The sequence below is a fragment of the Balaenoptera acutorostrata genome, chromosome 9, assembly GCF_949987535.1.
Source record: "Balaenoptera acutorostrata chromosome 9, mBalAcu1.1, whole genome shotgun sequence".
In the NCBI taxonomy this organism is placed as follows: Eukaryota; Metazoa; Chordata; class Mammalia; order Artiodactyla; family Balaenopteridae; genus Balaenoptera; species Balaenoptera acutorostrata.
Window position 1 is genome coordinate 2,437,157 of NC_080072.1, and position 25,931 is coordinate 2,463,087.

A 25,931-nucleotide genomic window follows, 5' to 3' on the forward strand; every position below is an offset into this window, starting at 1 on the left:
GCTGCAAAAATATTGACCTTGAGATGGGAAACCTCAACACCCAGATCTGTACCTTTAATACCCAACAGTTCTTCCTGACCTTCCTTTGCTTGTGCAGACTGTGATGTGACTGAGCTCTCCGAGGAGGTGCACACGGAGGAACAGAAGCGTCACATCACGACCCCAGAGGACAGAACTAGGGCATTTCGACTGCACGTGGCTGACCGAGGGGCCCTCCTCAGGCACCTCGCCCACTCCCAACCAACACAACAGACCGAAGGCTTCACGAAGGCTTAGTACTGACATGTCTCTACTTTCTGTTAAGCTATCTGTGATCACTTGGTGAGAAAGCTCTTCTAGAAAACCCAGACGTGAGAGGAGACAGAAGGTTTGGCAAGGGGAGAGAGAGGACGGACAACAGGAGGAAACAACAAGAAATGGGGAACAGAGCCGCCGCTGTCAGCGAGACAAGTGACCAGAGACAGGACACTTGAGTCCAGCAGTGGACACGGTAACCAGCCACCTCTGCTCTAGAAACCCCACCGTGAACGTGTGCGTCAGCGCCCCCGAGCGCAGAAGAACAGCCAGATACAAACACCTGGGAGCGGGCACGGCACGGTTCTATGATTACCTCACAGCGAAGGGCGATCCACTCGAGGCAGGGCCCTGGGCTCGCAGCTCAGGAACTGAGCACAGGTGCGCCGTCCATACGGCGACGCCCCAGTGGACAGGCTGGCTTTGAGAAGAGGAACACGTCCGAGCCCATTCCCAGGGCAGTATCTACATGGTACGCTGAGGATTTAAACCCACCACGAATCCTTCCCCAGAAGGAACTACTGCTGTAAGCATGCACTCACAGGAACATCTGGTGCTATAAAGTGATCAGACCCAGTTACACACTGACAGCTTAGTGCACGGTCCACTTCGGGCACAACGGGGGTAAACAAACAACAAACAAACGTCTACTTAAATAGAGATACAGATTCTACAATGCCAAGTAATGTTAGTATTCTGACAGCCTGTGATACATCTGGTCCTAAGAGGCAAGTGAACTATAAATTTCACATGGGCAAACAACAGTAATTCTCATTACAGCTTCAGGACAGCGTTAGAACAGTTCTGTATTTAAAATATGTGTCAAGTGGCAAGTCCCTGATGTACGCTCATCTGAGACCGTAAGTAAAAACTCAGACACGCGTAAAATTAATGGGATTGCCCACTCATCCTAATCGGTTGTTTTTTTTTTTTTCTTTGCAAAGCTTCCTAATTTATTTCAAATTATCTGAGCTATCGAGACATGTCTTTTGAGTATCCTCAGCCCATGTACAATTGTAAAATTATGCCTACAACTCCATTATCCTAACATTAACAAAACAAAACAAGCCCCCCACCAGGTCCCGTCTCTGTACCTTTTCCAAAAACAAACACACAAAACAAAAAAGTTTATTCATGTTGTCAGTTAAATCATTATCTTAAAAGAATTAAAGATCTGGAATGTAAAGCTGCTCTACTTAACAAGTTTATATAAATAAGATATAGCTTGGGAAAGCATTGGAAAGCAGTTTAGTATTCATACTTAACACTCAAATTATATACCAGGTATCTAAATAGCTCCTCATTCAAGTATTTTTCTGGTACATTTTAACTTTCCTAATTAGAGAATGACAGGTACATATTCGTAACACCACTACCTCAAAGTGGGGAACATGTTTTAAAAGGTCAACAGTGTAGCAAATACAGGTGTGGGAAGCCCCAAATAACTAACCTTGGGGTTAATTTCAGCATCGTCCTCATCTTCTCCCTCCTCGTCACCTTCTAATTCCTGCATTAAAAGGAGTGAGAGCTAGTTGAACAGACAGGACTTAAGTTCTTGTGGATCCACCAGCCACAAATAAAGCAATACTCTGACTCTGAAGGAAATCAATTACAATCATTGCTAGCCATACTTGATTAAATCCCCTCCTCTGGACACTTCTTGTTCTGGCAGATAACCCTGAAATAAACATATTGCTGAAAAAGTGGATTTTGTTTGCTAAATGGTTATTTTCTAAGATGCATTTTCATAAGCCAATTGCAGAATCAAACTGGACACTGCTTCCCATCTGCCGTGTCTTTCCGTAGTATTCAATAGGGCTGAAAGCTTCAAAGGCAGCTTCCCACGAGACGAGTCTAAAGTGGTCCCCTGACTTCATAACCTCCATCCACTCAAGCAGAGAAGGCCTAAAGCAACCTCGGGGAATCACGTCTCACGTAAACCATGTCTTACCTCCTCCTCTCCTTCCTCACCTTCTTCAAACTGAAAAGAAAGGAAACAGGTTTTTAGGTTTTATAAAGCGTGGTGGCAACCTGACGCAGACACAGCCCATCAAGCGCCTACAGGGGTAGGGCCTAAGGAGAGCGGGAAGTGGCCTGGCCTCTGAGCAGAGATGGCAGCTCTGCTCCAAGCCGGGGCCAGAAGTGTGGGGCCGCTGGCTCACAAGCCCTGCCCTGTTAATAGGATACCAGGTATCTGAAAACCACTCAAAACAAAGACTGCGGATGGGGACGGGGTGAAGAAAGGAAACCGTCGGCTTGGGTGTGCGCTGGGTCCAACTGGGAAACTGGCTGATCTAAGCAAACCAGTAGCGTAATTTTATCACATACTGGACTTTCAATGTCATTTTATAACTCAGGCAAGGGGAAATCTTTAATCTGTATTTAGAAATGTAATAAAATCTTGGTGTTTAATCTTTAAAGTAAGTCAGAAAAAGTGTGCATGGGAGAAACTCCAACACTGTAGCTGAATGAATGTCTCAATTCAATGTCTTGTGTGTCCAAAAACACTGCTGGCCAGGCTCTCAGCCAAGTCCCGAATATCAGATTGCTATCAAAAGCCAAACAAAACTAAACAACCCTCGTCGCTGGTGGCTGCATCGACACAGACATATGAAGATTCAGCAAGCTTTCTCTTATAAACCTTTCTTCTTGGAGCCCCCCGCCCCCCATTCGTCAGCAACAACTCAGAGGGAACTCAGAAGAGCACAGTGCTGGCAGGGCCTGGTGCAGTCGGGCTGGGATCTGACCGTGTCTTGGCACCTTTCCCTCCAGGCCTCTGACAAAGAAGACCTTTCAGCGTCTTGCAGCCGACAAGACTCTCACTGCAGCATTTCAGGTTGCACTGGAACCAGCCTCACACAGGCTCAAGTGCCCATTTTCTGAGGTTCGAAGTCCATCATTTCACCCTGGCCCCATCTTGTGAGCGAGCTCTGTGCGGGCATCTCACACTCGGGCAGAGCAGAGGCTCCAGAGTGGGGTGTGCAGCCCGTGGGACGAGTGAGGTGACCCACGTGAGTGTGGAAGACAAAACCAGGACTCCTCCGTCCACTTCACCCCAGAACGATGCCCAGTGTCCACATCACCCCCAGCGTGTCTGCCGTCGCTGCACTCATCTCTGTCCCAGCGCCACCGAGCCTCCTCTGCCAGGAGCCTGAGGAGCAGCTGCAGTGACTACCACCAACCCCGGTCCACACGTGGGAACCAGCAGAACTAGGGCTCCAGCAGACGCAGGCTGACGTGAGCCCCGGGACCACACTGCGCACCTGCGGTACCTGCACCGAAGGCATTGTGAATGAACATGGACACGGATGTTACAGGCAAACACACTGTACTGCTCACCAGGAGCTGCTATGCTGCCTGTACTATAAATATATACGCGCTGCATAATTAAGTTTTTAAACTGATGGGTGTATGATCAAAAAAGTTTGAGACCACTGGTCTAGAGATGAGTTTCCCACTGTGTGTAGCCACTAGATCTTTTTTGGTCAAATTAGATAAATCCAACCCCTGGCTCCTCAGCTGCCAAGGGCCGTACCTTGAATCTTCCAGCGTCACGCAGTGCCAGCCCCGCTGCAGCAGACGGAGCAGAGGACAGCTCCCTCATCACAGCAGGTGCTACTGGACAGCACTGGTCCAGAACTTGTTGCATAACCAGCATTTCCTTAGACTTAAGTCTGAGCAACTACCTGAGCGCTAAGATGACTCCGAACTGCGCTGTGCTGTGTGTGTCCGTGTTCCCGGATTCCCACAAGTACCTCCCAGCCCGGGGATGGACAGACCGCACCTGAGCAGCTCACCAGTGTCAGGCGATGTAGCCAGTACGCCCGGGGCTGGCCCACTCCCGCCGCATGGGGGCCTTCAGCACAAAGGAGGGCACGAAGCAGCTGGGGCCTGCCCAGCAGCCGCAACAGACCTCGCCAGAAAGGAACCTCAGGGCACTCAACACAAGCGAGCAAACAGCATCCAAGCACACTTCCAGCAACACGCCACAGGACAGACCTTTATCTCCACACAACAAGAGGGCTCGTGGCAACCGGGCCTTGGTCACGATGGAGAACCATTTCAGGTGACAGCCCGGGGCAGCTGGCCAGGCTGTGCTCAGGGGTCCTGCTCCCAAGTTCTGACTGTGGGAGGGCGAGTTCCTTCAAGCAGAGGGGAAGGTGGCCTGCGCAGCCGGGCTGCTTTTCCGTGGAGCATGGGGTTCTATTTCTTTGGGGTCGATATGCCACGTGCTAGCACGACTCGGCTCTGCAGGCCATCGCTTGGAGAACAGGAGTTTCCTCACGTTCAGAAGTCACCCAAAGCCACAGACCTCGCGTGCAGCAGCGAACCCCTGGGTCCTTAGAGGACATTCTGAAACACGTCACTGGCCGGGCCCACATGGGCGCGTGGTGCTCAGATGCCTCAGAAAGACCTGCTTCTCCCGCCTCTGCCATCTCCCTGCCCAGTCTATTTCCTCCAAACCAGAGGGCAGTGCCCCTTGGACCTGGTGGAGGATGTCATGAAAATCTCGGCTGGGCTTCCCAAGCCGGCACCTGCTCTGACCCCGGCGGCTCCCACAGGCCACCTACGTTGTCGTCGTCCTCTATGGCCTCCCCTGTGAAGTAGAGCACAGCGCGCGGCACGATCCGCTCACGGAAGAAGTGTCCAATTTCAAAGTCGGAAGCTAACGTGAATTCGGAGTCTTCATCCTGAGGGGAAAAGCGAAGTGCTAACTTGCTTCAGTGGGGTAAACGTCACATCCCCTCGCCCATGCCTGACCCCCCCACTTCCGGTGACTGGGCTTATAAAGCACCCCGTGCGGGCACTGCTGGGTGACAGGCATCTCTGAGGTTAGGCCACGTTAAAGGAACCCTTGCAGCCAAATGGCAGGAAAGCGTTGGGCCCAGAGGGGCCGCACAGGGCCACACGTGCAAGGGGGTGAGGCTCAAGGACACGCCTGCCCTCAGGTCCACCCACGGAACGCGCGCTTCTGTCCCACCCCCACAGTGCGGTGAATACAAATTCACCCTTGGTTTTCAGGCAGTAATAACAGATTAAAAAGAAAGTAGCAAAATACTCGGGAAATAAGGACCTTAACAACAACAAAACAACATACTTTTTTGATAACCACACATCTTACCAGTGATTCTCCATCCCCTGATGCTAGAAGAAAAGACAAAACACATCTGCATTACATCGACAACCAAAACCTTCTAAAGCCCACACAGGAGGCTCAGCTGACAAATAAAATGGAACACTTCACTAGAAATCGCCTAAGCGCTGTGCCTCCCCATGGCCGGCTTCCCCCCTCCCCCGCCTGCTGCAGGCTGAAGCTGGCCCCAGCACCGCCAGGCCCCCTGCCCTCCCCCCACCCCCAATCAAGGGCCAAAGGCTGGTAGCCAGTGAGGCTCACAGGCCCAGCTGGAGAAGGCCACTTTCAGAAGAGAATTTACAGACGTTTAAAGCATCAGCAGATGGAAAGGTGCACCGGCTGCCCAGACTGTGGCCTTTCAGGGCATTTGTGTTTTAAGCGGAGTTTTAACTCGTGTCCTACAAAACTACAGGTGACGTTTCGGCAGAGGCACAGGAAGCACTTGAAGGCCGTAAGTCCTCTGTGTGACTGAGGCGCCGCATCTCAGCTAGGTCGAAGCTGCACCCCTGCCTGCTTGCAAAGGGGAAGGAGAGAGTCGTGCTGAGCCACTCCTCCCGCAAAGACTGCAGCGCACAGGGCGACGTTACTCACCGACACCCACAGCAGAGGCCCGCGCTCCACACAAAAGGTGGGCTGAGATTCGGTTCCAGCACCCACGGCCCTACAGACCTTGGTGCCGAACTACAGCCCAACATGGAACCAAGAAAACACAGACTTAAAACCGCGCTCAGTGAAGCCCAGTGACGCTTCGCCAGGCGTCGCGTCCCCTTTGCCGGGCTCACCCTGCCTTTGTGTCTTCCCTGTCGCCCCTCTGCTGCAAGGTCTGTCTCCGTGGCCAGCACAGAGAGGGGCACGTGCCATCTCAGCCACGGCGGAGCAGGTGCTGGTGCGAGCACCCCTCCCCGTGGGCGGTGGGGCGGCCCGAGCCTCGACCTGTAAGAGTCCCACCCGCTGTTCAAGATGCAGGTTCGGGGACTCTGGCCTCAGGGGCAGCAATCAGCACAAGGACTTCCTCACTTGACTTCTGGACCAGTTTTGTAGGATTAAAGCCAAACAGGGTGCTGACTAGCCATCTTTTATTTCCTTCATTTCAAAAAGCATTTCAGCAATTTTGATTTTTTTCCTTGACCACTCCATCACCCCCACCACTGACATCCTCTATTCCTTTTCATAGAGCATATCACTTGATATTACGTTTATTCAATTACTTTAAAAATAGTGATATACCATAAAATTCACCCACTTGAAGTATACAATCCAATGACGTCTGATACATTTTTAGACTTGTGCAACCACACAATACAGTTTTAGAACCCCCAAAATCACCCCCAAATTCTTGAGTCCACTTGATTCCATTTTAATTGTTATTAATTATTTAAAACTTCCAAAAAAGCCACTGAATTTAGGAACCAAAGCCCCTTTGCTTCACGGTGAATTTATACAGGAAGCCTCCCATATGCCCACGTGAGGCTCTGAAAGGCATCTTCCCAAAAAAGGAAATTTAAGAACTACATTTACGGCTGTTCTTGTCCCCAGAACTGATATACATTGGCATCTTCCAGGTTCAAAGACAAGTCACAGACAATAGCCACAACAGTGAAAAACAACGGACTGAATGGTGATGGGCAGCTTGGTAACTCGGCACGAGGGTCAGAGTCAAGAGGGAAGCCACCCCGTGGCCCCCGACAGACAACTCAAAGGGCCACCAATTACCTAGATCAGGGCTGGCATTTATTTCCAACTGTTTTTTGTTCACTGAAAATAAAGAGAAAATGTTTTCCCCTCATATCCATATTTTAACGCTGCCAGCGGGTCTGACCTTCGAATTCTCAGGATTAGGAAATTATGTGAAGACTTCCAAGTAATTTTCCTCAAAACCAGCGGCTGAGCCATTACTACTTCCATCTCTCTTTTACTGGGGGGTGGGAGCGGGGAGCAGAGAACAAGCGTCCAAGCTATGATTCTGTCCTAAGTCTGTGTTTGTCACAATATATTAGTTCCCAAACCCCTTGTGCTCTATACCAAGGCTCGAAGAAAAAACCAAAAACCCACCTGAGAGGGAGGGGTGGGCCGACGCCCTGCAGGCTGTAGCCGCGCTGACCCCTCCCCCCGCCCCCCGCCCCCACCGTGGGCTCACCCTCCTGCCAGGACAGGCACCCATGGCGCCGCCCGCACAGCCACGGCCCCGCCCCCCAGCGCTCGCCCGAGGACCAGAACCGACTTCCCGATGTTAACAGTCACTCTGTGTGTAACCTGGAGTCACAACCCAGCCCACTCACCTTTCAGCGGATTGAAGAAGTTGAAAAAGGAATCGTTGGGGACTTGTTTGGTGATTGTTCTGACGGTGCCTCGGCCCTTATGTTTCTGCTTTTTCTTGATGGTTTTGACTGTTACATTTTTTCCTTTCTTCCAGTCAATGGTACACCTACAGGGACAAGACCGTGATCACGGGTACACACTCCATGAGAAAAACTGGTCACACGTGTGCCCAGCGAGCAAATCACAGCTCTGTGCTTAACCCCAAAACAACTTAACAACCTGCGAGCAAGCACCCGGCACGTGGTGAGCTCGCGTGAAGGCCAGTGAAGGTGGAGGGCGCCGCCAGGCAGGCTGTCAGCGCGGCAACTCCCGCAGCTGCACAGCTTTAACCCCCACACGTCTCGCAGGGGTCCTCCAACGTTCTTCCCGTGACCATGCCCGCTCAAGGGCTTGTCACCTGCTGCCCCTTCACAGACCCACAGCGCACAGGAAGCCACCCACTCAGGCGCCTGAATTCTCAAGACAACTAACTACGCGAGTGGGACAAGCTGGAGAAAGCAAGCAGGTGGCGACTGCAAACACTGGTGACCGGAGCAAGACACAAGGGTTCCAAGTGCGCCGAGCGGCCCCTGGTGGGGACCGCGCTCTGAATCACCTTGAACCAACAGGTAAGCCCTGGCAGTGTCTGAATAGCGTCTGCTCAAGGACATGCCTGGGAAGGCAGGCCTTCTCACCCGATGGCCTGGCCGTGGGAAACAATCTACATGACTCTGGCCATTTCAGTCCAGCAGGATTTTAACAGAGTTCTGTATTACTCACACAGGGAGATTCATCAGGATAAGTACTTGGTTCAGTGAATAAGGATAATTGTTTCAATCAAGAATAAAACAATTTCCCAAACTGTCTCAAACCAACCAAGAGGCGTGAACTCCAAGCCACTCTCCTTGGTGGGCCACGGGCTGCAATCACCAAGGTGCTCAGTCCTGAGGCCAACCACACTCATGCTGCCCCACCGAGGCCAGCGCTGCCCTGTACTGACTCATTCATTCACTCAACAAATACCTGCTGAGAGGAATTTATTAGTTCAATGACCACTGCTTCACTTAAGGTGACTGGAGATCCCAATGCCCTCATTAAAACGAGGAAATTGGGCCACTACCCCAAACCCTGGCCCACGTAACCACATGATACATTTCCCAGTGCCAGCCATCATATTCCCAGAGAGACTCTTTAATTTCAATCTTTGTCTTTTGGGCTTCTAAACAGATTAAAGGCTTTCTGCTTTATTCCTAACTTCCATCTTACTTGTAAAGTTGTAAAACCATCTCCTGCTTTTGTTTCAGAAAAAGAAGTTGAAATGGCATTTCCTTACCCGTCACAGTCAACTATTTCAGGACCTTCAAAGGAAAAGGGATCGGCCTTATCTGGCTCTGACTTCATCTTGTATGTTTTTGTCAGGACTGAATTGGTAAAGTAGTCGTTGGGTTCAAAGTGGAACTCTAATACAAAAGACTGGAAAAAAAGACAAAAACTCGGGCTAAGCACCACTTAAAATCTATGAATAACTAGCGACCGACTTTATGAGTCACACAGCACTTACTGGAACCCAGCTCTTCCCTAAGCGTGATACCACAGGCAGAAGCCGTGACTGAAAAGCTCAACAGGTATGGCCACATCACAAGAACCTGCTGACTGCCAAACCACCAGCACAAAGTTAAAGCACAGCGGCAGGCGGGCAAACACCCATCACCCTCAGGGCCCCTGCCGCCTCCCCTGCCAGGGAGGACAAGCTCTCCTGGGGAGTGTGGCTTCTCGCTGCTGCCCCACCCTCCCTTCCCCGAGAGCACAGCAGGGTGGGGGTCTGGAGGCAGAAGGCGGCAGCACAGCCCCGTCTCCCTCTCGTTTCTCTTGGGCAGAGCAGCTCCTTCTCTGCCGCGCAGCGAAAGGGCCAAGACTCCACGTGGGGAGAGAAGGGGAGGCACTGACTGGGCCTCGTCAAACCACACCAAGGACAAGTTCACCCTTCACTCACAAAGCACTCTTCAGACCTAGAGACACGCATGGGAGGAATGGACAAAGGGGTGTACAAAGCAGTAGTAACAAATCAGAAGATATTCGTGCGCACAGTTATAAATGAAAAATAAAATGAGACGCCCCCTTTCTGGGCAAAATGTCCAAAGAACACATGGTACTGGCAAGTGTTTTGGGAAGCCAGGGGCACTCATATACTGTAAAGGGCTTTGTGAAGGGCAATTTGGCAACATCAAAAAATTAACAAAATAAAAAACATTCTGGGACCCAATAATTCTGTTTTGAGGGATGCGTTCTATTTCAGAAAGATACCTGGATGGATGCAGCAGCACGTGCAAAGGTATTGACCTCAGCCCTCCTGACAAGACAACCTGGGGGAAGTAAATAACAGAGACAGTCTAAAGGACCGGCTCTGGGTCTGGACAGCCTCTGCCCGTCAGTGCCGTGTGATTCTGGGAAGCTATTCAACATCCCTGTGCTTTCGTTTCCTCACTTGCAAAATGGAATAAACAACCCTTTCTCTCCATGAGTTCACTTGAGGATTAATCTATGGAAGCACTTAGAACGGGACCAGGTTTACAGGCATTAGTTGCTAAATGTTAGCTATTTCTATCTTTATTGTAATGGTACAACCATCAGTTGAGAAAAAAATTAAGAAGACTAAAAACAAACCACTTCCACAAGGGGAAGTGAAATAAAAACTCTCCCAAGAGGGGGATGAGGAAGAGAAGGGCCACAAGGGCCTGGAAAGTACAGACACAAGCGGCCAAGAGGATCGGAGGCGGTCCTGCCAGTGTTCAGAAGGGATGGCAGGGATCTGGCCAGGTCGCCACTGACCCCTGCCAGCGTGGTGTGGGCTGGAGGGGAAGGGAGGTCAACGAGCACAAGTCACTAGTCTGGCGAAACTGAAGTGCAGCAAGGGCAGGACGGCAGCTGTGGGGATCAGAACGTCGGTGGAATCCCTCTCCATGGCTCTCCGGAGCCTGACCCCAGGCCCCATAAACCCGGTCTTTATCTTGGACTTCAGTCACTGGAGACTGCTTTACTTGAGAACTGTTGAGGGTGGTGACCACAGGTGTGGATGAGCCACCTTGGGGACTGGGCTGGGCTAACGAATGGCACTGTTCTATTCCGTCCTTCATTACGTCCATATAGATATGGACAGAATTATTTATTTTCCTCTCTCTCTCCCCATTTCCTTCTCCTGCCATTTCTCCAAACCAAGGGTGCTACTTCCTTTCTTCATATTTTCTTACTTTTCCTTCTTTCCCTAGGCCTCTGTTTAGTCAAGAATGAGTCAAACACAACTGGGGATGATTTAAAGAAAGTGTCTAACAGTCCAACAGAAAAGGGCCCAAGGACGAGGCGACCTCATTCACACCCCCCTACAGCCAAGTCAGCCATGAACATATGACAAATGCCCAGCCACACTCGCAATTAAGTGTAAAATTCCATCTCTTCTGCCCAGCAAAGTGAACACAGCTGCTACTGTCTTTGCTGGCACTTGTGCTGAGAAGAGGGAAGGCGGGCCCCAGGCAACGCTGCCCATGTGCTCAAAGCAGACGACTCAAGTCCAGGCAAACGACATGTGGGGATTCTCTGTACTGCTGCTGCAGTGCTGCTCTAAGCTGGACGTTATTTCAAAATAGAAAGAAACCAAAAAATGTTATTATTCCAAAAAGAAAAGTGTAAAAAGATACTACTAGCATCATCAGGAGTGTGAACTGGACCACCTTTGGGCCTTATAAAGGTTTGTCTCCTTCGACCCAGTAATGACACTACAAGGAACCTAACTGAGGGAATCATCAGAAACGTAAGCAAAAGCCTGGGGCTCAAGTAAGCTGATCACGGTGCAACAACTTGTAACGGGGTGGTGGCGGCAGGAGCATATTCTGGGGAATGCTGAACCTTTCTATAGCCCACAGATGCAGCAACTGTCTTCCACCCCGTGGGGCCTGCATGAGGTGAAGAGAGCAGCGTGACACTGTCCACACACTAGGACCCCACTCTGCTGAGGTACAAACACGGTGACCCTGAAGAGTGACCCTGGGGAGAGGCGAACACCCTGGCTGTGTTTCACTCTGAAGTAAGGCGGTTTCATTTTATTTTCTTTAGACATTTTATTTATTTATTTGTTGATTGATTGATTGATTGATTGCTGCGTTGGGTCTCTGTTGCTGTGCGGGTTTTCTCTAGTTGCGGCGAGCGGGGGCTCCTCTTCGTTGCGGTGCGCAGGCTTCTCATTGCGGTGTCTTCTCTTGTTGTGGAGCACGGGCTCTAGAGCGCGGGCTTCAGCAGTTGTGGTGCACGGGCTCAGTAGTTGTGGCGCATGGGCTTAGTTGCTCCGCGGCACGTGGGATCTTCCTGGACCAGGGCTCGAACCTGTGTCCCCTGCACTGGCAGGCGGATTCTTAACCACTGCGCCACCAGGGAAGCCCCCATTTCATAATAAGTTTAAAAAGGGCAAACTATGGGTGAATTCACTAAGCTGCTGATAGTTATCTCTAAAAGACAGAGTGCAGAGCGTTCTGTACACTTCTCTGTACTTTCTAAGTTTTCTTATACAAGCACATCTGACTTTCACAATGGCTTAGAGTCCACCACAGCTAGGGCTCCAGCCTGTCTATTAGCCACGGAAGAGACCGAGGAAAATATAAGACAAATGGGTTGAGGAAGAAAGGGAATGGACCAAGGGAATCATCAAACAGGTGTGCGCGTGCACGCGCGCATGCACACACACACACACACACAGAGACACACACAGAGAGGGAAAGAGAATTCACACCCATCACAGCAAACCACAGCACTCTGCCACAGGAGGCCTCTAGGGGACACTGTGGCCAAGCCTCGCACAGGTGAGGAGCGATTACTGGGAAGAAATCGACAAGAGGAAGGCACTGCAATAAGCTGGGTGTGGAAGGAAAGAAGGGGCTCCCTCAGCTACCAGAGTGACTCCCAACCTGTGCACAGGCGTCACTCCGGCTCTGCAGAGGGATGCGAATGTCACCTCCAGAGTGGAGCAGACCAGGAAAGGGACAGATACAGGTGTGTGTGCCCCCACCCCTTGCCCCCAGCAGGCATCACCCGCAGGCCGAGGTAGAGGGAGTCCCCCTCACACCGCTCTGTGGTGGGGAGGGGGAGAGGCCGGGCCTCAGCCCCACAGCCCTCAGGCACTGTGTCTTCAAGACCTGAAGCCAAGAGCCAACAGGCAGGCGGCCAGCTGTGTGGCGCTGGGGTGGAACCCGCCAGCCACAGGCAGACCGGGCGGTCACGAACAGTGCTCCCCGAGGACCCCAGCTCAGGCATCACCGCCTCAAGGCTGCTTCACAGAAGAGGACAGGCTGGCTTAGGTCAGACTCCCCTCACTAACCGGCAGGCAGCCCATGAGAGCAAGCATTCTGGAAAGATGTGCTTCAAGACAAATCAAAGAGCAGGGAAACAGTTTTTCCGTCTTATCTATCTGCAGTTATTCTTAAAGGTAAAACCTAGTCCATGTCCTTCACTAGTATCTTGGATTTCTGTTAAAGTGCTGCTTATATTTGAATGCGCACCAACCATCCTTTGCAGCCTGTTTTACATACACTCCATCCTCACAAAGGTGGGAGGCACTCAGGGGAAGGATGACGTCAGCCCACCTGACAGAGGAACAAACTAGCCCAGAAGCCACAGCATGGCACGGCGGACGCCACGTCCGAGAAGTCCCCTCCTGCGCCTGCCCCCGCGTCTGCCCCCGCGCAGCTGGTGCTCCGAGCGACCGTCCGGCTGTGCACACGGCCGGGTGAGGCCCAGGGACGCGATGTGACAATACGCGTCTCGCTCCAGTGACCCAACAAGTGAGTGGCCGGGTGTGTATTTCTGGCTCCAAGCCCTTTACCCTTAGTGGCCTGACCCTTTCTGACACCAGCCAGGAGTTCAAACAACCAGTACTCACCATAGGCTGCCCAGGGTCTGAAAATTTCACTTTGATATCCTGCAGGTGTTTCAAGATTGGCTCATCATATTCCTAAGCATAAAGAGAAGAAAAGAAAGTTCTGGTGAGCTTTTACAGGCAGCACACATGTCCTCACTGAGTCACGGTTGCATCTACTCCTAGATACTGGATAATTAGCCCTGTTGGAATTCTGTCCTTGTCACTCCCAGGAAGCCACCCAAATTTGTTCAGTCATTAGCAGTCTTAGAGTGGCAGCAATGAGGTGCCACCTTTGTCTGGCACGGAGCACTGGTAACCACCAATGCCAAGCCAGAAGGGTATCGCGCTCGTTGCCAGGGGCAAGAGCCCTGACTGATTTCACAGCCCCACCAGCTGCCAGTACAGACGGGGTCAGAAATGCCATCAATTAAGACTGCGGGTCCTCAGCATCTCCTAAGAGACAGAATCAGAAGAAATGCCTGGACAAGCTACTGACCTTGGCAGCCAATTCCCCCCGCTTAGGGCACGTGGCGATAAATATCCCAAATCCAACAAACACAGTCAAGGACACTCACAAAGCAAGTCTGAGACCTAATGGCAGGCACTACGGAAGAGCTTCTAACGATGGCTCTATGCCTTTACGAGTCATCGTTATGCAAACACAGAAGTTCACCAGGGCCTGTCATTTGAGAAAGGCCAACTGAGAAAAACTCAGAAAAAAAAAAATCACAGGACCTGAAACCCAGTGACCACATACTCACGAGAGGTGCTTTATTTGTGAAACAGTCACTTCACCCTGGAAGTCTGGGGACTGGACCAAAAGGATTTCCTGAGGTTCCGCTGAGCCTGATAACTACCAACTTCCCAATTTTAAATTCTTTCTACATCACAGGCAGACCTCGTTTAATGCACTTCACTTTACTGTGCTTCACAGATATTTTGGTGGGTTTTCTGGTTTGTTTTTTGTTTTTTTTTGTTGTTCTTGTTGCAAATTGAAGGTTTGTGACAACCCTGCATTGTCAGACGATGGTTAGGATTTTCTAGCAATGAAGTATTTTTAAATTAAGGTACGTACATTTTTGAGACATAATGCTATCGCACACTTGATAGATAGATTACAGTATAGTGTAAACCTAACTTTTATGACGCACCGGGAAACCAAAAAATTCATGTGACTCACTTTACTGCTACATTCACTTTATTGCAGGGGTCTGGAACCAAACCCACAATGTCTCCGAGGTCTGCCTGCATAGAACAAACCAAAAAAAAAGCAGTAACAAAGGCACCTTCCAAGTCTCTAGACAAAAAGTAAGTCCAAAACAGTTTTCAAAGAAGGCCACATCAGTCTGAGATGTCAAATCCTAAATTCTAGAACCAGAAAACACTTGGCTCCAAGATCACGTGTATCACTAACTGAGCACGTATGCCTAGTTCTAGAATCGCCAAGGCGAACGTATCACCAGTACGTTTTCCAAATACGCGGCACTGGGATCTTCAAGCTCACTGCAGTCAAACTAGCAGCACCCACTGGTACCGCCCCAGAGCCAGGAGACGGCCATCATGTTCTAGATCTCCTCCAACAGCCGCACGCCTTGAGGGCCAAGGACCTTCTATGGCCCAGACCAGAACGGAAAGCCCTAAGTTAGCAGGCTCAAAACTCAGGGCCAACAATGGAAGCAACTCAGGGACTGATTTAAAGCTGCTCTCCCTAAGTTTCAAAACTCTGCTTTTGGTCCTATCTTGACCACCACCAACAGAGAACCCAAGGACCTACAGCCAAGCCCACCTTTGGGATTTAACATCTTACCAAAATGGAACCTACTACCATTACTTGCTTCAGGTTATAAACGGCCCAAACCACATTTCATCACTCTCTGCATACTAAATGAGTACTCAAAAAATGACACGTCTTTTTACAACTGTAAGACAAAAAGCAGCGAGACACTCTGTGGCATAAATACTGAAGCACTGACACTAAGACAGAGGTGTTGGGGAGAACGGAAGAGACACCTCATTCAAGTACAACTGACTGTACCACTACCCCCCAAACCAAAGAAATGCTACAGACAAAGCAGCAGCGCCATCCCTGGGTTACTAACTGGCTGGCCGGGCAACACCGGGAGCCAGGTCTCCCAATCAAGTCGCCTAACTGGCACCAAAAAGCCTACCTCATGACACCCCTGCCACCACTCACAGTGCGCCCCCAACCTGCAACACGGGCGTCACCTGGGGGACACATCAGAAACGAAGATCCTCAGGCCCCACCCAGACCTACTGACTCAGAGCCTGCACTTCCACGAGGCGTCCCAGTGACAGGTACACACACCCTTCTCCATCTGCTCTGCCGGCACAGGGATTTTCAACCCTTGAGGGTACATCAGAATCATGAGAGAGCGTCTACAACACCTCAAACTCTCGCTGACCTGGGGGTGGGGAGGCACTGATGCTGCTATTTAGTTTTAAAAGTTGCCCAAGTGACTAACATACAGGCAGGGTGAGAATCTGGTTCTAGCATATATTACTCAATTTTCCCAATAAATTTCTGGCTCATGGCATTCTAGTCTTCTAGTATTCTTGGTCTAGTATTCTTTCTTTTCTTTTTTTTTTTGGCCATGCCACTCAGCTTATGGGATCTTAGTTCCCGAACCAAGGACTGAACCCGGGCCCTGGCAGTAAAATTGCCAAGTCCTAACCACTGGACCGCCGGGAATTCCCAATGGTCTAGTAGTCTTAAACCGCACCTTTTCATGTGAGACAAGAAAACACAGGCTATTGTTAAGTCATGTATTTTAAATGTTCCCCCCGTCTGGAAGGGGAGTAAGAAACTCATCCCCTCCACCTTTTCTTCAGTTCTGGCTTACAGATAAGCACTCAACAAGGCAGGCAGCAGACGCAGCAACGCAGCAACTCTCTGGAACCACTCTAACTGCAGCTGTGAAACCTCTGCAAACTGCAGTAGAGCGAGCTAACTGCACGCCACCTGTGGCCGTGCTCTGATATAAAAGCACTGTGCTGACCCGTCTGGAATAAGTCCAAATGCAGAAATGACCCCCTCTGTGGACTTCTGAGCAGTACCTATTTCTGAATTCTGGAAACTTCTACCATAACTCAGCTCAGGGAAAGTCACATTTGTTACCTTTTAATTGGTTCACCATTTCATTAGAGAAAGCTCAACAAGGCAAGACAAAGAAAGTTTGGCCATTCCCATTTAAAAAAAAAAAGACTTTTTCAAGGAAAATGATTAGAAATTATTAGCAACTTGTTAAATATTTGTACAACTAGCAAGGCGGCACAACAGGCCCATTTCAAATGTCAAAAATCAATCAAAACAGAAGACCGCGTGCCAGCGAGCGTGTGCCTGTGTGTAGATGCACACATGGGTCCATGTGTACACACGCACGGGCCCATGTGTACACGCGCACGGGTCCATGTGTACACGCGCACGGGTCCATGTGTACACACGCACGCACGCACACACACTTCACCGCTCAGTATCAACCCCTCCACTCCCGCCCCTCGTCCTCACGCTTCTCACTTGTCCACATCACTGTGAGGTAGAGAAGGGTCTGGAATCTGTTAACATGCTTCCTGGGGTGAGACAACAGACACTTTACAGGAGGCAAAGCGACCCTAAGCTTGGCTGAGGTTCCGCGTGGCAGGCTTTTCCGAGAGGACCACTACACGAGGGCGCACGGGGGCTCCAGCTGCAGCCAGGCCTCCCGGGGACCCTGACTCCTCTGAGTTATGGTCACAGAAGGCGCCTTTCCACCCACAATCAACAACTGCTAGACATGCTGTTGAAAGTTCACAAATAAATAATGTCTTCTATAAAGTGGGAATGTGCCTGTGTGCTTACCTGAACTAATTCACTTAGCATATCTACATTTCTGAAGATGGTAAACCAGAACTCTGGAATTCCTTTTGGGTTTGGCTCTTCTGCTGCTGCTGCTTCTTTTTCCGTTATGACTGCTTTATTTTTTATGTCTCCCTAGAAAAATAAAGATGCAAAATTGGATACTTATCATGAAGCAACAACTTCAGAAATAATTGAATGGCTTAATACAGACCATATTTTCAGAATCCCATGTAAACTTCTATCAAAAACCCTTGCTCTTTGAAACTGCATCTCCAAGACCACTGTGCCCATCACAATTTCCAACGTCTCTGAGGAACAAAGCATTTAAGGCACTCCAGCCAGATGTAACTCCAGGATGTAATTTTAGATCAAGGGGAAAGAGCTGCAGAGCTGATACAGTGCCCCCCGACTTGGGGAAGGCTGCCCAGCGCTGGCTCGCTGTCCCTCCTGGGATAATCACCGCCAGAGGGATGCTCCAGGATCTCCCGCAGCAAGAAACTGCCCCACAAGCTGCATGTCCAAGGATACGGAGATGTCGGGACAGAGGCACCATGCAAACATCAGGGGGATGACGAGAAAGGCGACGTGGCCGTGAGGAGGGTAGTCTTTTCTAACATCACGGGCCTGACATGTGATTCTTAGGAGGACATGATCACAAGGGGCTTTTTAAGTTAACAGGGGCAGATTTTCCTCGCACAATGAAGAACTGATCCACAACTATATTGATCCACAGGCATGGCTTCAACTACACCAGATTCTACATGTTTTTAAAAGATCAGAAAGATATATAGCTACCAAAACTAACATACACTTAAAAAAACAAAAACATAAAACCCGGAAGTTTATACTATAGGATAGAAAAGCCACTCCCAAATGTAAAATCAGGCCAACAAAGTTCACCTTGTCATGTTGGGACTTTCCGTGGCATTGGTATGATACCCGTCACCAAAAAAAGGCTGCAAGCAGGTGATGGACAGGGCATATCACCAAAAGGACCATTTACCAATGTAAAGTGGCGAGGTGCACTGGGGCTACTTCACTGTCACTGCTGGTCCCCGAGCAGGATGGCACGGGTGTTTCCAGTGTGCTCTCCCCACCACAGCCCACCCTCTAGTACCTGCCCTTCTAGACACAGCTGTGCTCTCCCTTGTGGGTCTTTGCTTTCTCTCGACTAAGACTTCTTCTGATGTTTCAATCTTCACTCCCCTGATCCCTTATCTCACTGTACCACTGTGCAGAGGTGCCACCGACGGCTGAGAAAGGGGACTGTGTCTGGCTCATCACATTAACTAACAGAACCAAGCTGTCCGGTTTCACTGTCATAAAGAAATCTAAACACCCAACCTAAGGCTGAAGCCACACCTACTGTTAGGAACTCTTTTCTTTGTAAAAGAAAACCATCAAATTTCTTTTTTTTCCCCACCAGCCGTGCTGCACGGGATCTCAGTTCCCCAGACCAGGGATTTAACCCAGGCCACAGCAGTGAAAGCGCCGAATCCTAACCACTAGATCACCACCCAAAACCATCTTATTTCTAACAGCATTAAAACAGAACACAAGCGGCACTCGTTAAAAAAAACTTACGGCCAATTTGTCCTCCTCTTCGTTTTCACTGTGCCATTCGGATTCTGCATCTGTCGGCTCAGCGTCCCCAGTGATGAACTCCCTTCTCTAAGTAAAAACAAGATCTTCTTAGCGTTACATTCAGTTACTCAGAAACTTGAGAGTAAAGACAGTGAACTTGTAAATAACGTGTATAAAAAGACTGAAAACTGGATGCTTTTATAGCTTAAGATTCTAAGTTTGGGGGCTTAAAGAATAACATTCGGGGAGACCTTCAAGATGGCAGAGGAGTAAGACGTGGAGATCACCTTCCTCCCCACAAAGACATCAAAAATACATCTACATGTAGAACAACTCCTACAGAACACCTACTGAACGCTGGCAGAAGACCTCAGACTTCCCAAAAGGCAAGAAACTCCCCACGTACCTGGGTAGGGCAAAAGAAAAAAGAAAAAAGAAAAAACAGAGACAAAAGAATAGGGACGGGACCTGCACCTCTGGGAGGGAGTTGTGAAGGAGGAAAAGGTTCCACACACTAGGAAGCCCCTTCGTGGGCAGAGACGGGAGGTGGGCAGGGGGAAGCTTCGGAGCCACGGAGGAGAGTGCAGCAACAGGGGTGCGGAGGGCAAAGCGGAGAGATTCCCTGCACAGAGGACTGGTGCCAACCAGCACTCACCAGCCCGAGAGGCTTGTCTGCTCACCACCGGGACGGGTGGGGGCTGGGAGGTCAGATCCCAGGGAGAGGACTAGGGTTGGCTGCATGAACACAGCCTGAAGGGGGCTAGTACGCCACAGCTAGCCGGGAGGAGTCCGAGAAAAAGTCTGGACCTGCCTAAGAGGCAAGAGACCATTGTTTCGGGGTGCGCGAGGAGAGGGGATTCGGAGCACCGCCTAAACAAGCTCCAGAGACGGGTGCGAGCCGTGGCTATCATCGCGGACCCCACAGACGGGCATGGGATGCAAAGGCTGCTGCTGCCGCCACCAAGAAGCTTGTATGCAAGCACAGGTCACTATCCAACACCGCCCCTCCCGGGAGCCTGTGCAGCCCGCCACTGCCAGGGTCCCGTGATCCAGGGACAACTTCCCCGGGAGAACACACGGCGCGCCTCAGGCTGGTGCAACATCACGACAGCCTCTGCCGCCACAGGCTCACCCCGCATTCCATACCCCGCCCTCCCCCCGGCCTGAGTGAGCCAGAGCCCCCTAATCAGCTGCTCCTTTAGCCCCGTCCTGTCTGAGCAATACGCCCTCAGGCGACCTACACGCAGAGGCGGGGCCGATACAAAGCTGAAACCCAGGAGCTGTGCGAACAGAGAAGAGAAAGAGAAATCTCTCCCAGCAGCCTCAGGAGCAGCAGATTAAATCTCCACAATCAACTTGATGTACCTGCATCTGTGGAATACCTGAATAGACAACAAATCATCCCAAAATTGAGGCGATGGACTTTGAGAGCAACTGTAGACCTGGGGTTTGCTTTCTGCATCTAATTTGTTTCTGGTTTTATGTTCATCTTAGTTTAGTATTTAGAGTTTATTATCACTGGTAGATTTGTTTATTCATTTGGTTGCTGTCTTCCTTCTTTTTTAATATATGTAGATATATATATATATTTTTTTCCTTTTTCTCCTCTTGTGAGTGTGTATGTGTATGCTTGTTTGTGTGATTTTGTCTGTATAGCTTTGCTTTTACCATTTGTCCTAGGGTTCTGTCTGAGCATTTTTTTTTTGTTTTTTTTAAAGTATAGATTTTAGCGCTTGCTATCATTGGTGAATTCCTTTTTTGGTTTGGTTGCTCTCTTCTTTTTTTCTTCTTCTTTTTAAATTACTTTAAACATTTTTTTATTTTTAATAATTTATTTTAATAAGTTTATTTTCTTTCTTTCTTTTTTTCTCCCTTTTCTTCTGAGCCGTGTGGCTGACAGGGTCTTGGTGCTCTAGCTGGGTGTCAGACCTGTGCCTCTGAGGTGGGAGAGTTCAGGACATTGGTCCACCAGAGACCTCACGGGCCCACGTAATATCAAACGGCGAAAGCTCTCCCAGAGATCTCCATCTCAACGCTAAGACCCAGCTCCACTCAACGACCAGCAAGCTCCAGTGCTGGACACCCTATGCCAAACAACTAGCCAGACAGGAACACAACCCCACCCATTAGCAGAGAGGCTGCCTAAAATCATAAAAAAGTCACAGACACCCCAAAACACACCACCAGATGTGGTCCTGCCCACCAGAAAGACAAGAGCCAGCCTCATCCACCAGAACACAGTCACCAGTCCCCTCCACCAGAAAGTCTACACAACCCACTGAAGCAACCCTACTCACTGGGGGCAGACACCAAAAACAACGGGAACTACGAACCTGCAGCCTGCAAAAAGGAGACCCCAAACACAGTAAGTTAAGCAAAATGAGAAGACAGAGAAATACACAGCAGATGAAGGAGCAAGGTAAAAACCCACCAGACCAAACAAATGAAGAGGAAACAGGCAGTCTACCTGAAAAAGAATTCAGAGTAATGATAGTAAAGATGACCCAAAATCTTGGAAATAGAATGGAGAAAATACAAAAAACGTTTAACAAGGAACTAGAAGAACTAAAGAGCAAACAAACAATGATGAACAACACAATAAATGAAATTAAAAATTCTCTAGAAGGAACCAATAGCAGAATAACTGAGGCAGAAGAACGGATAAGTGACCTGGAAGATAAAATAGTGGAAATAACTACTGCAGAGCAGAATAAAGAAAAAAGAATGAAAAGAATTAAGGACAGTCTCAGAGACCTCTGGGACAACATTAAACACACCAACATTCGAATTATAGGGGTCCCAGAAGAAGAAGAGAAAAAGAAAGGGACTGAGAAAATATTTGGAGAGATTATAGTTAAAAACTTCCCTAATATGGGAAAGGAAATAGTCAATCAAGTCCAGGAAGTGCAGAGAGTCCCATACAGGATAAACCCAAGGAGAAACACGCCAAGACACATATTAATCAAACTATCAAAAATTAAATACAAAGAAAAAATATTAAAAGCAGCAAGGGAAGAACAACAAATAACATACAAGGGAATCCCCATAAGGTTAACAGCTGACCTTTCAGGAGAAACTCTGCAAGCCAGAAGGGAGTGGCAGGACATATTTAAAGTGATGAAAGGGAAAAACCTACAACCAAGATTACTCTACCCAGCAAGGATCTCATTCAGATTCGATGGAGAAATTAAAACCTTTACAGACAAGCAAAAGCGAAGAGAATTCAGCACCACCAAACCAGCTTTACAACAAATGCTAAAAGAACTTCTCTAGGCAGGAAACACAAGAGAAGGAAAAGACCTACAATAACAAACCTAAAACAATTAAGAAAATGGTAACAGGAACATACATATCGATAACTACCTTAAATGTAAATGGATTAAATGCTCCAACCAAAAGAAACAGACTGGCTGAATGGATACAAAAACAAGACCCGTATATATGCTGTCTACAAGAGACCCACTTCAGACCTAGGGACACATACAGACTGAAACTGAGGGGATGGAAAAAGATATTCCATGCAAATGGAAATCAAAAGAAAGCTGGAGTAGCAATTCTCATATCAGACAAAATAGACTTTAAAAAAAAGACTATTACAAGACACAAAGAAGAATACTACATAATGATCTAGGGATCAATCCAAGAAGAAGATGTAACAATTATAAATATTTATGCACCCAACACAGGAGCACCTCAATACATAAGGCAAATGCTAACAGCCATAAAAGGGGAAATTGACAAATAACACAATCATAGCAGGGGCCTTTAACACCTCACTTTCACCAATGGACAGATCATCCAAAATGAAAATAAATAAGGAAACACAAGCTTTAAATGATACATTAAACAAGATGGACTTAATTGATATTTATAGGACATTCCATCCAAAAACAACAGAATACACTTTCATCTCAAGTGCTCATGGAACATTCTCCAGGATAGATCATATCGTGGGTCACAAATCAAGCCTTGGTAAATTTAAGAAAACTGAAATTATATCAAGTATCTTTTCCAACCAAAACGCTATGAGACTAGATATCAATTACAGGGAAATAGATGTAAAAAAAACCAAACACATGGAGGCTAAACAATACGCTACTAAATAACCAAGAGACCACTGAAGAAATCAAAGAGGAAATCAAAAAATACCTAGAGACAAATGACAATGAAAACATGACGACCCAAAACCTACGGGATGCAGCAAAAGCAGTTCTAAGAGGGAAGTTTATAGCAATACAATCTTACCTCAAGAAATAAGAAACATCTCAAATAAACAACCGAACCTTACACCTAAAGCAATTAGAGAAAGAAGAACAAAAAACCCCCCAAAGTTAGCAGAAGGAAAGAAATCATAAAGATCAGATCAGAAATAAATGAGAAAGAAATGAAGGAAACAATAGCAAAGATCAATAAAACTAAAAGCTGGTTATCTGAGAAGATAAACAAAATTGATAAACCATTAGCCAGACTCATCAAGAAAAGAAGGGAGAAGACTCAAATCAATAGAATTAGAAATGAAAAAGGAGAAGTAACAACTGACACTGCAGAATTACAAAGGATCATGTACTACAAGCAACTATATGCCAATAAGATGGACAACATGGAAGAAATGGAAACAGTCTTAGAAATGCACAACCTTCCAAGACTGTACCAGGAAGAAACAGAAAATATAAACAGACCAATCACAAGCACTGAAATTGAAACTGTGGTTAAAAATCTTCCAACAACAAAAGCCCAGGACTAGATGGCTTCACAGACGAATTCTATCAAACATTTAGAGAAGAGCTAACACCTATCCTTCTCAAAATCTTCCAAAATACAGCAGAGGGAGGAACACTCCCAAACTCATTCTATGAGGCCACCATCACCCTGATACCAAAACCAGACAAACATGTCACAGAGAAAAAAACTACAGGCCAATATCACTGATGAACATAGATGCAAAAATCCTCAACAAAATACCAGCAAAGAATCCAACAGAACATTAAAAGGATCATACACCATGATCAAGTGGAGTTTATCCCAGGAATGCAAGGATTCTTCATTACACGCAAATCAATGTGATATACCATATTAACAAATAGAAGGAGAAAAACCATATGATCATCTCAATAGATGCAGAAAAAGCTTTCAACAAAATTCAACACCCATTTATGATAAAAACCCTCCAGGGGCTTCCCTGGTGGCGCAGTGGTTGAGAATCTGCCTGCCAAAGCAGGGGACACGGGTTTGAGCCCCGGTCTGGGAAGATCCCACATGTCGTGGAGCAACTGGGCCCGTGAGCCACAACTACTGAGCCTGCGTGTCTGGAGCCTGTGCTCCGCAACGAGAGGCCACGACAGTGAGAGGCCCACGCACAGCAATGAAGAGTGGCCCCCGCTGGGCTTTCCTGGTGGCGCAGTGGTTGAGAATCTGCGTGCCAATGCAGGGGACACAGGTTCGAGCCCTGGTCTGGGAAGATCCCACGTGCCGCGGAGCAACTGGGCCCGTGAGCCACAACTACTAAGCCTGTGCGTCTGGAGCCTGTTCTCCGCAATGGGAGAGGCCGCGATAGTGAGTGGCCCCCGCTCGCCACAACTAGAGAAAGCCCTCGCACAGAAACGAAGACCCAACACAGCCAAAATAATTAAAAATAAATTAATTAATTAATTAAACAACAACAACAACAACAACCCTCCAGAAAGCGGGCATAGAGGGAACCTACCTCAACATATTAAAGGCCATAGATGACAAACCCACAGCCAACATCGTTCTCAATGGTGAAAAACTGAAACCATTTCCTCTAAGATCAGGAACAAGACAAGGTTGCCCACTCTCACCACTATTATTCAACATAGTTTTGAAGTTTTAGCCACAACAATCAGAGAAGAAAAAGAAATAAAAGGAATCCAAATCGGAAAAGAAGAAGTAAAGCTGTCACTGTTTGCAGACAACATGATACTATACGTAGAGAATCCAAAAGATGCTACCAGAGAACTACTAGAGCTAATCAATGAATTTGGTAAAGTAGCAGGATACAAAATTAACACACAGAAATCTCTTGCATTCCTATACACTAGTGATGAAAAATCTGAAAGAGAAATTAAGGAAACACTCCCATTTACCACTGCAACAAAAAGAATAAAATACCTAGGAATAAACCTACCTAATGAGACAAAAGACCTGTATGCAGAAAACTATAAGGCACCGATGAAAGAAATCAAAGATGACACAAACAGATGGCAAGATATACCATGGTCTTGGATTGGAAGAATCAACATTATTAAAATGACTATACTACCCAAAGCAATCTACAGATTCAATGCAATCCCTATCAAACTACCAATGCCATTTTTCACAGAACTAGAACAAAAAATTCCACAATTTGTATGGAAACACGAAAGACCCCGAATAGCCAAAGCAATCTTGAGAAAGAAAAACGGAGCTGGAGGAATCAGGCTCTCTGACTTCAGACTATACTACAAAGCTACAGTAATCAAGACACTATGGTACTGGCACAGAATCAGAAATATAGATCAATGGAACAGGATAGAAAGTCCAGAGATAAACCCACACACCTATGGTCACCTTGTTTTTGCTAAAGGAGGCAAGAATATACAATGGAGAAAAGAGAGCATCTTCAATAAGTGGTGCTGGGAAAACTGGACAGCTACACGGAAAAGAATGAAATTAGAACACTCCCTAACACCATACACAAAAATAAACTCAAAATGGATTAAAGACCTAAATGTAAGGCTAGACACTATCAAACTCTTATAGGAAAACATAGGCAGAACACTCTATGACATAAATCACAGCAAGATCCTTTTTGACCCACCTCCTAGAGAAATGGAAATAAAAACAAAAATTAACAAACGGGACCT

General features: G+C 48.0%; 1 protein-coding gene across 8 annotated transcripts in view; it reads right to left on the bottom strand.

Annotated features, from left to right (window-relative positions):
- The window catches only part of NAP1L4 (nucleosome assembly protein 1 like 4), a 79,763-nt gene that overhangs the window by 14,985 nt on the left and 38,847 nt on the right, over window positions 1–25,931 (bottom strand). For all 8 annotated transcript variants that reach the window (XM_057552097.1, XM_057552096.1, XM_007171141.2 and 5 more), the window contains exons 6-14: window positions 19,069–19,155; window positions 17,485–17,616; window positions 13,650–13,721; window positions 9,060–9,199; window positions 7,708–7,853; window positions 5,417–5,439; window positions 4,866–4,985; window positions 2,246–2,275; window positions 1,745–1,801 (exon numbers count right to left, since the gene is read on the bottom strand). In XM_057552097.1, the coding sequence (XP_057408080.1) occupies window positions 1,745–1,801; window positions 2,246–2,275; window positions 4,866–4,985; window positions 5,417–5,439; window positions 7,708–7,853; window positions 9,060–9,199; window positions 13,650–13,721; window positions 17,485–17,616; window positions 19,069–19,155 (807 nt within the window). The remainder of the gene's footprint in view (window positions 1–1,744; window positions 1,802–2,245; window positions 2,276–4,865; window positions 4,986–5,416; window positions 5,440–7,707; window positions 7,854–9,059; window positions 9,200–13,649; window positions 13,722–17,484; window positions 17,617–19,068; window positions 19,156–25,931) is intronic.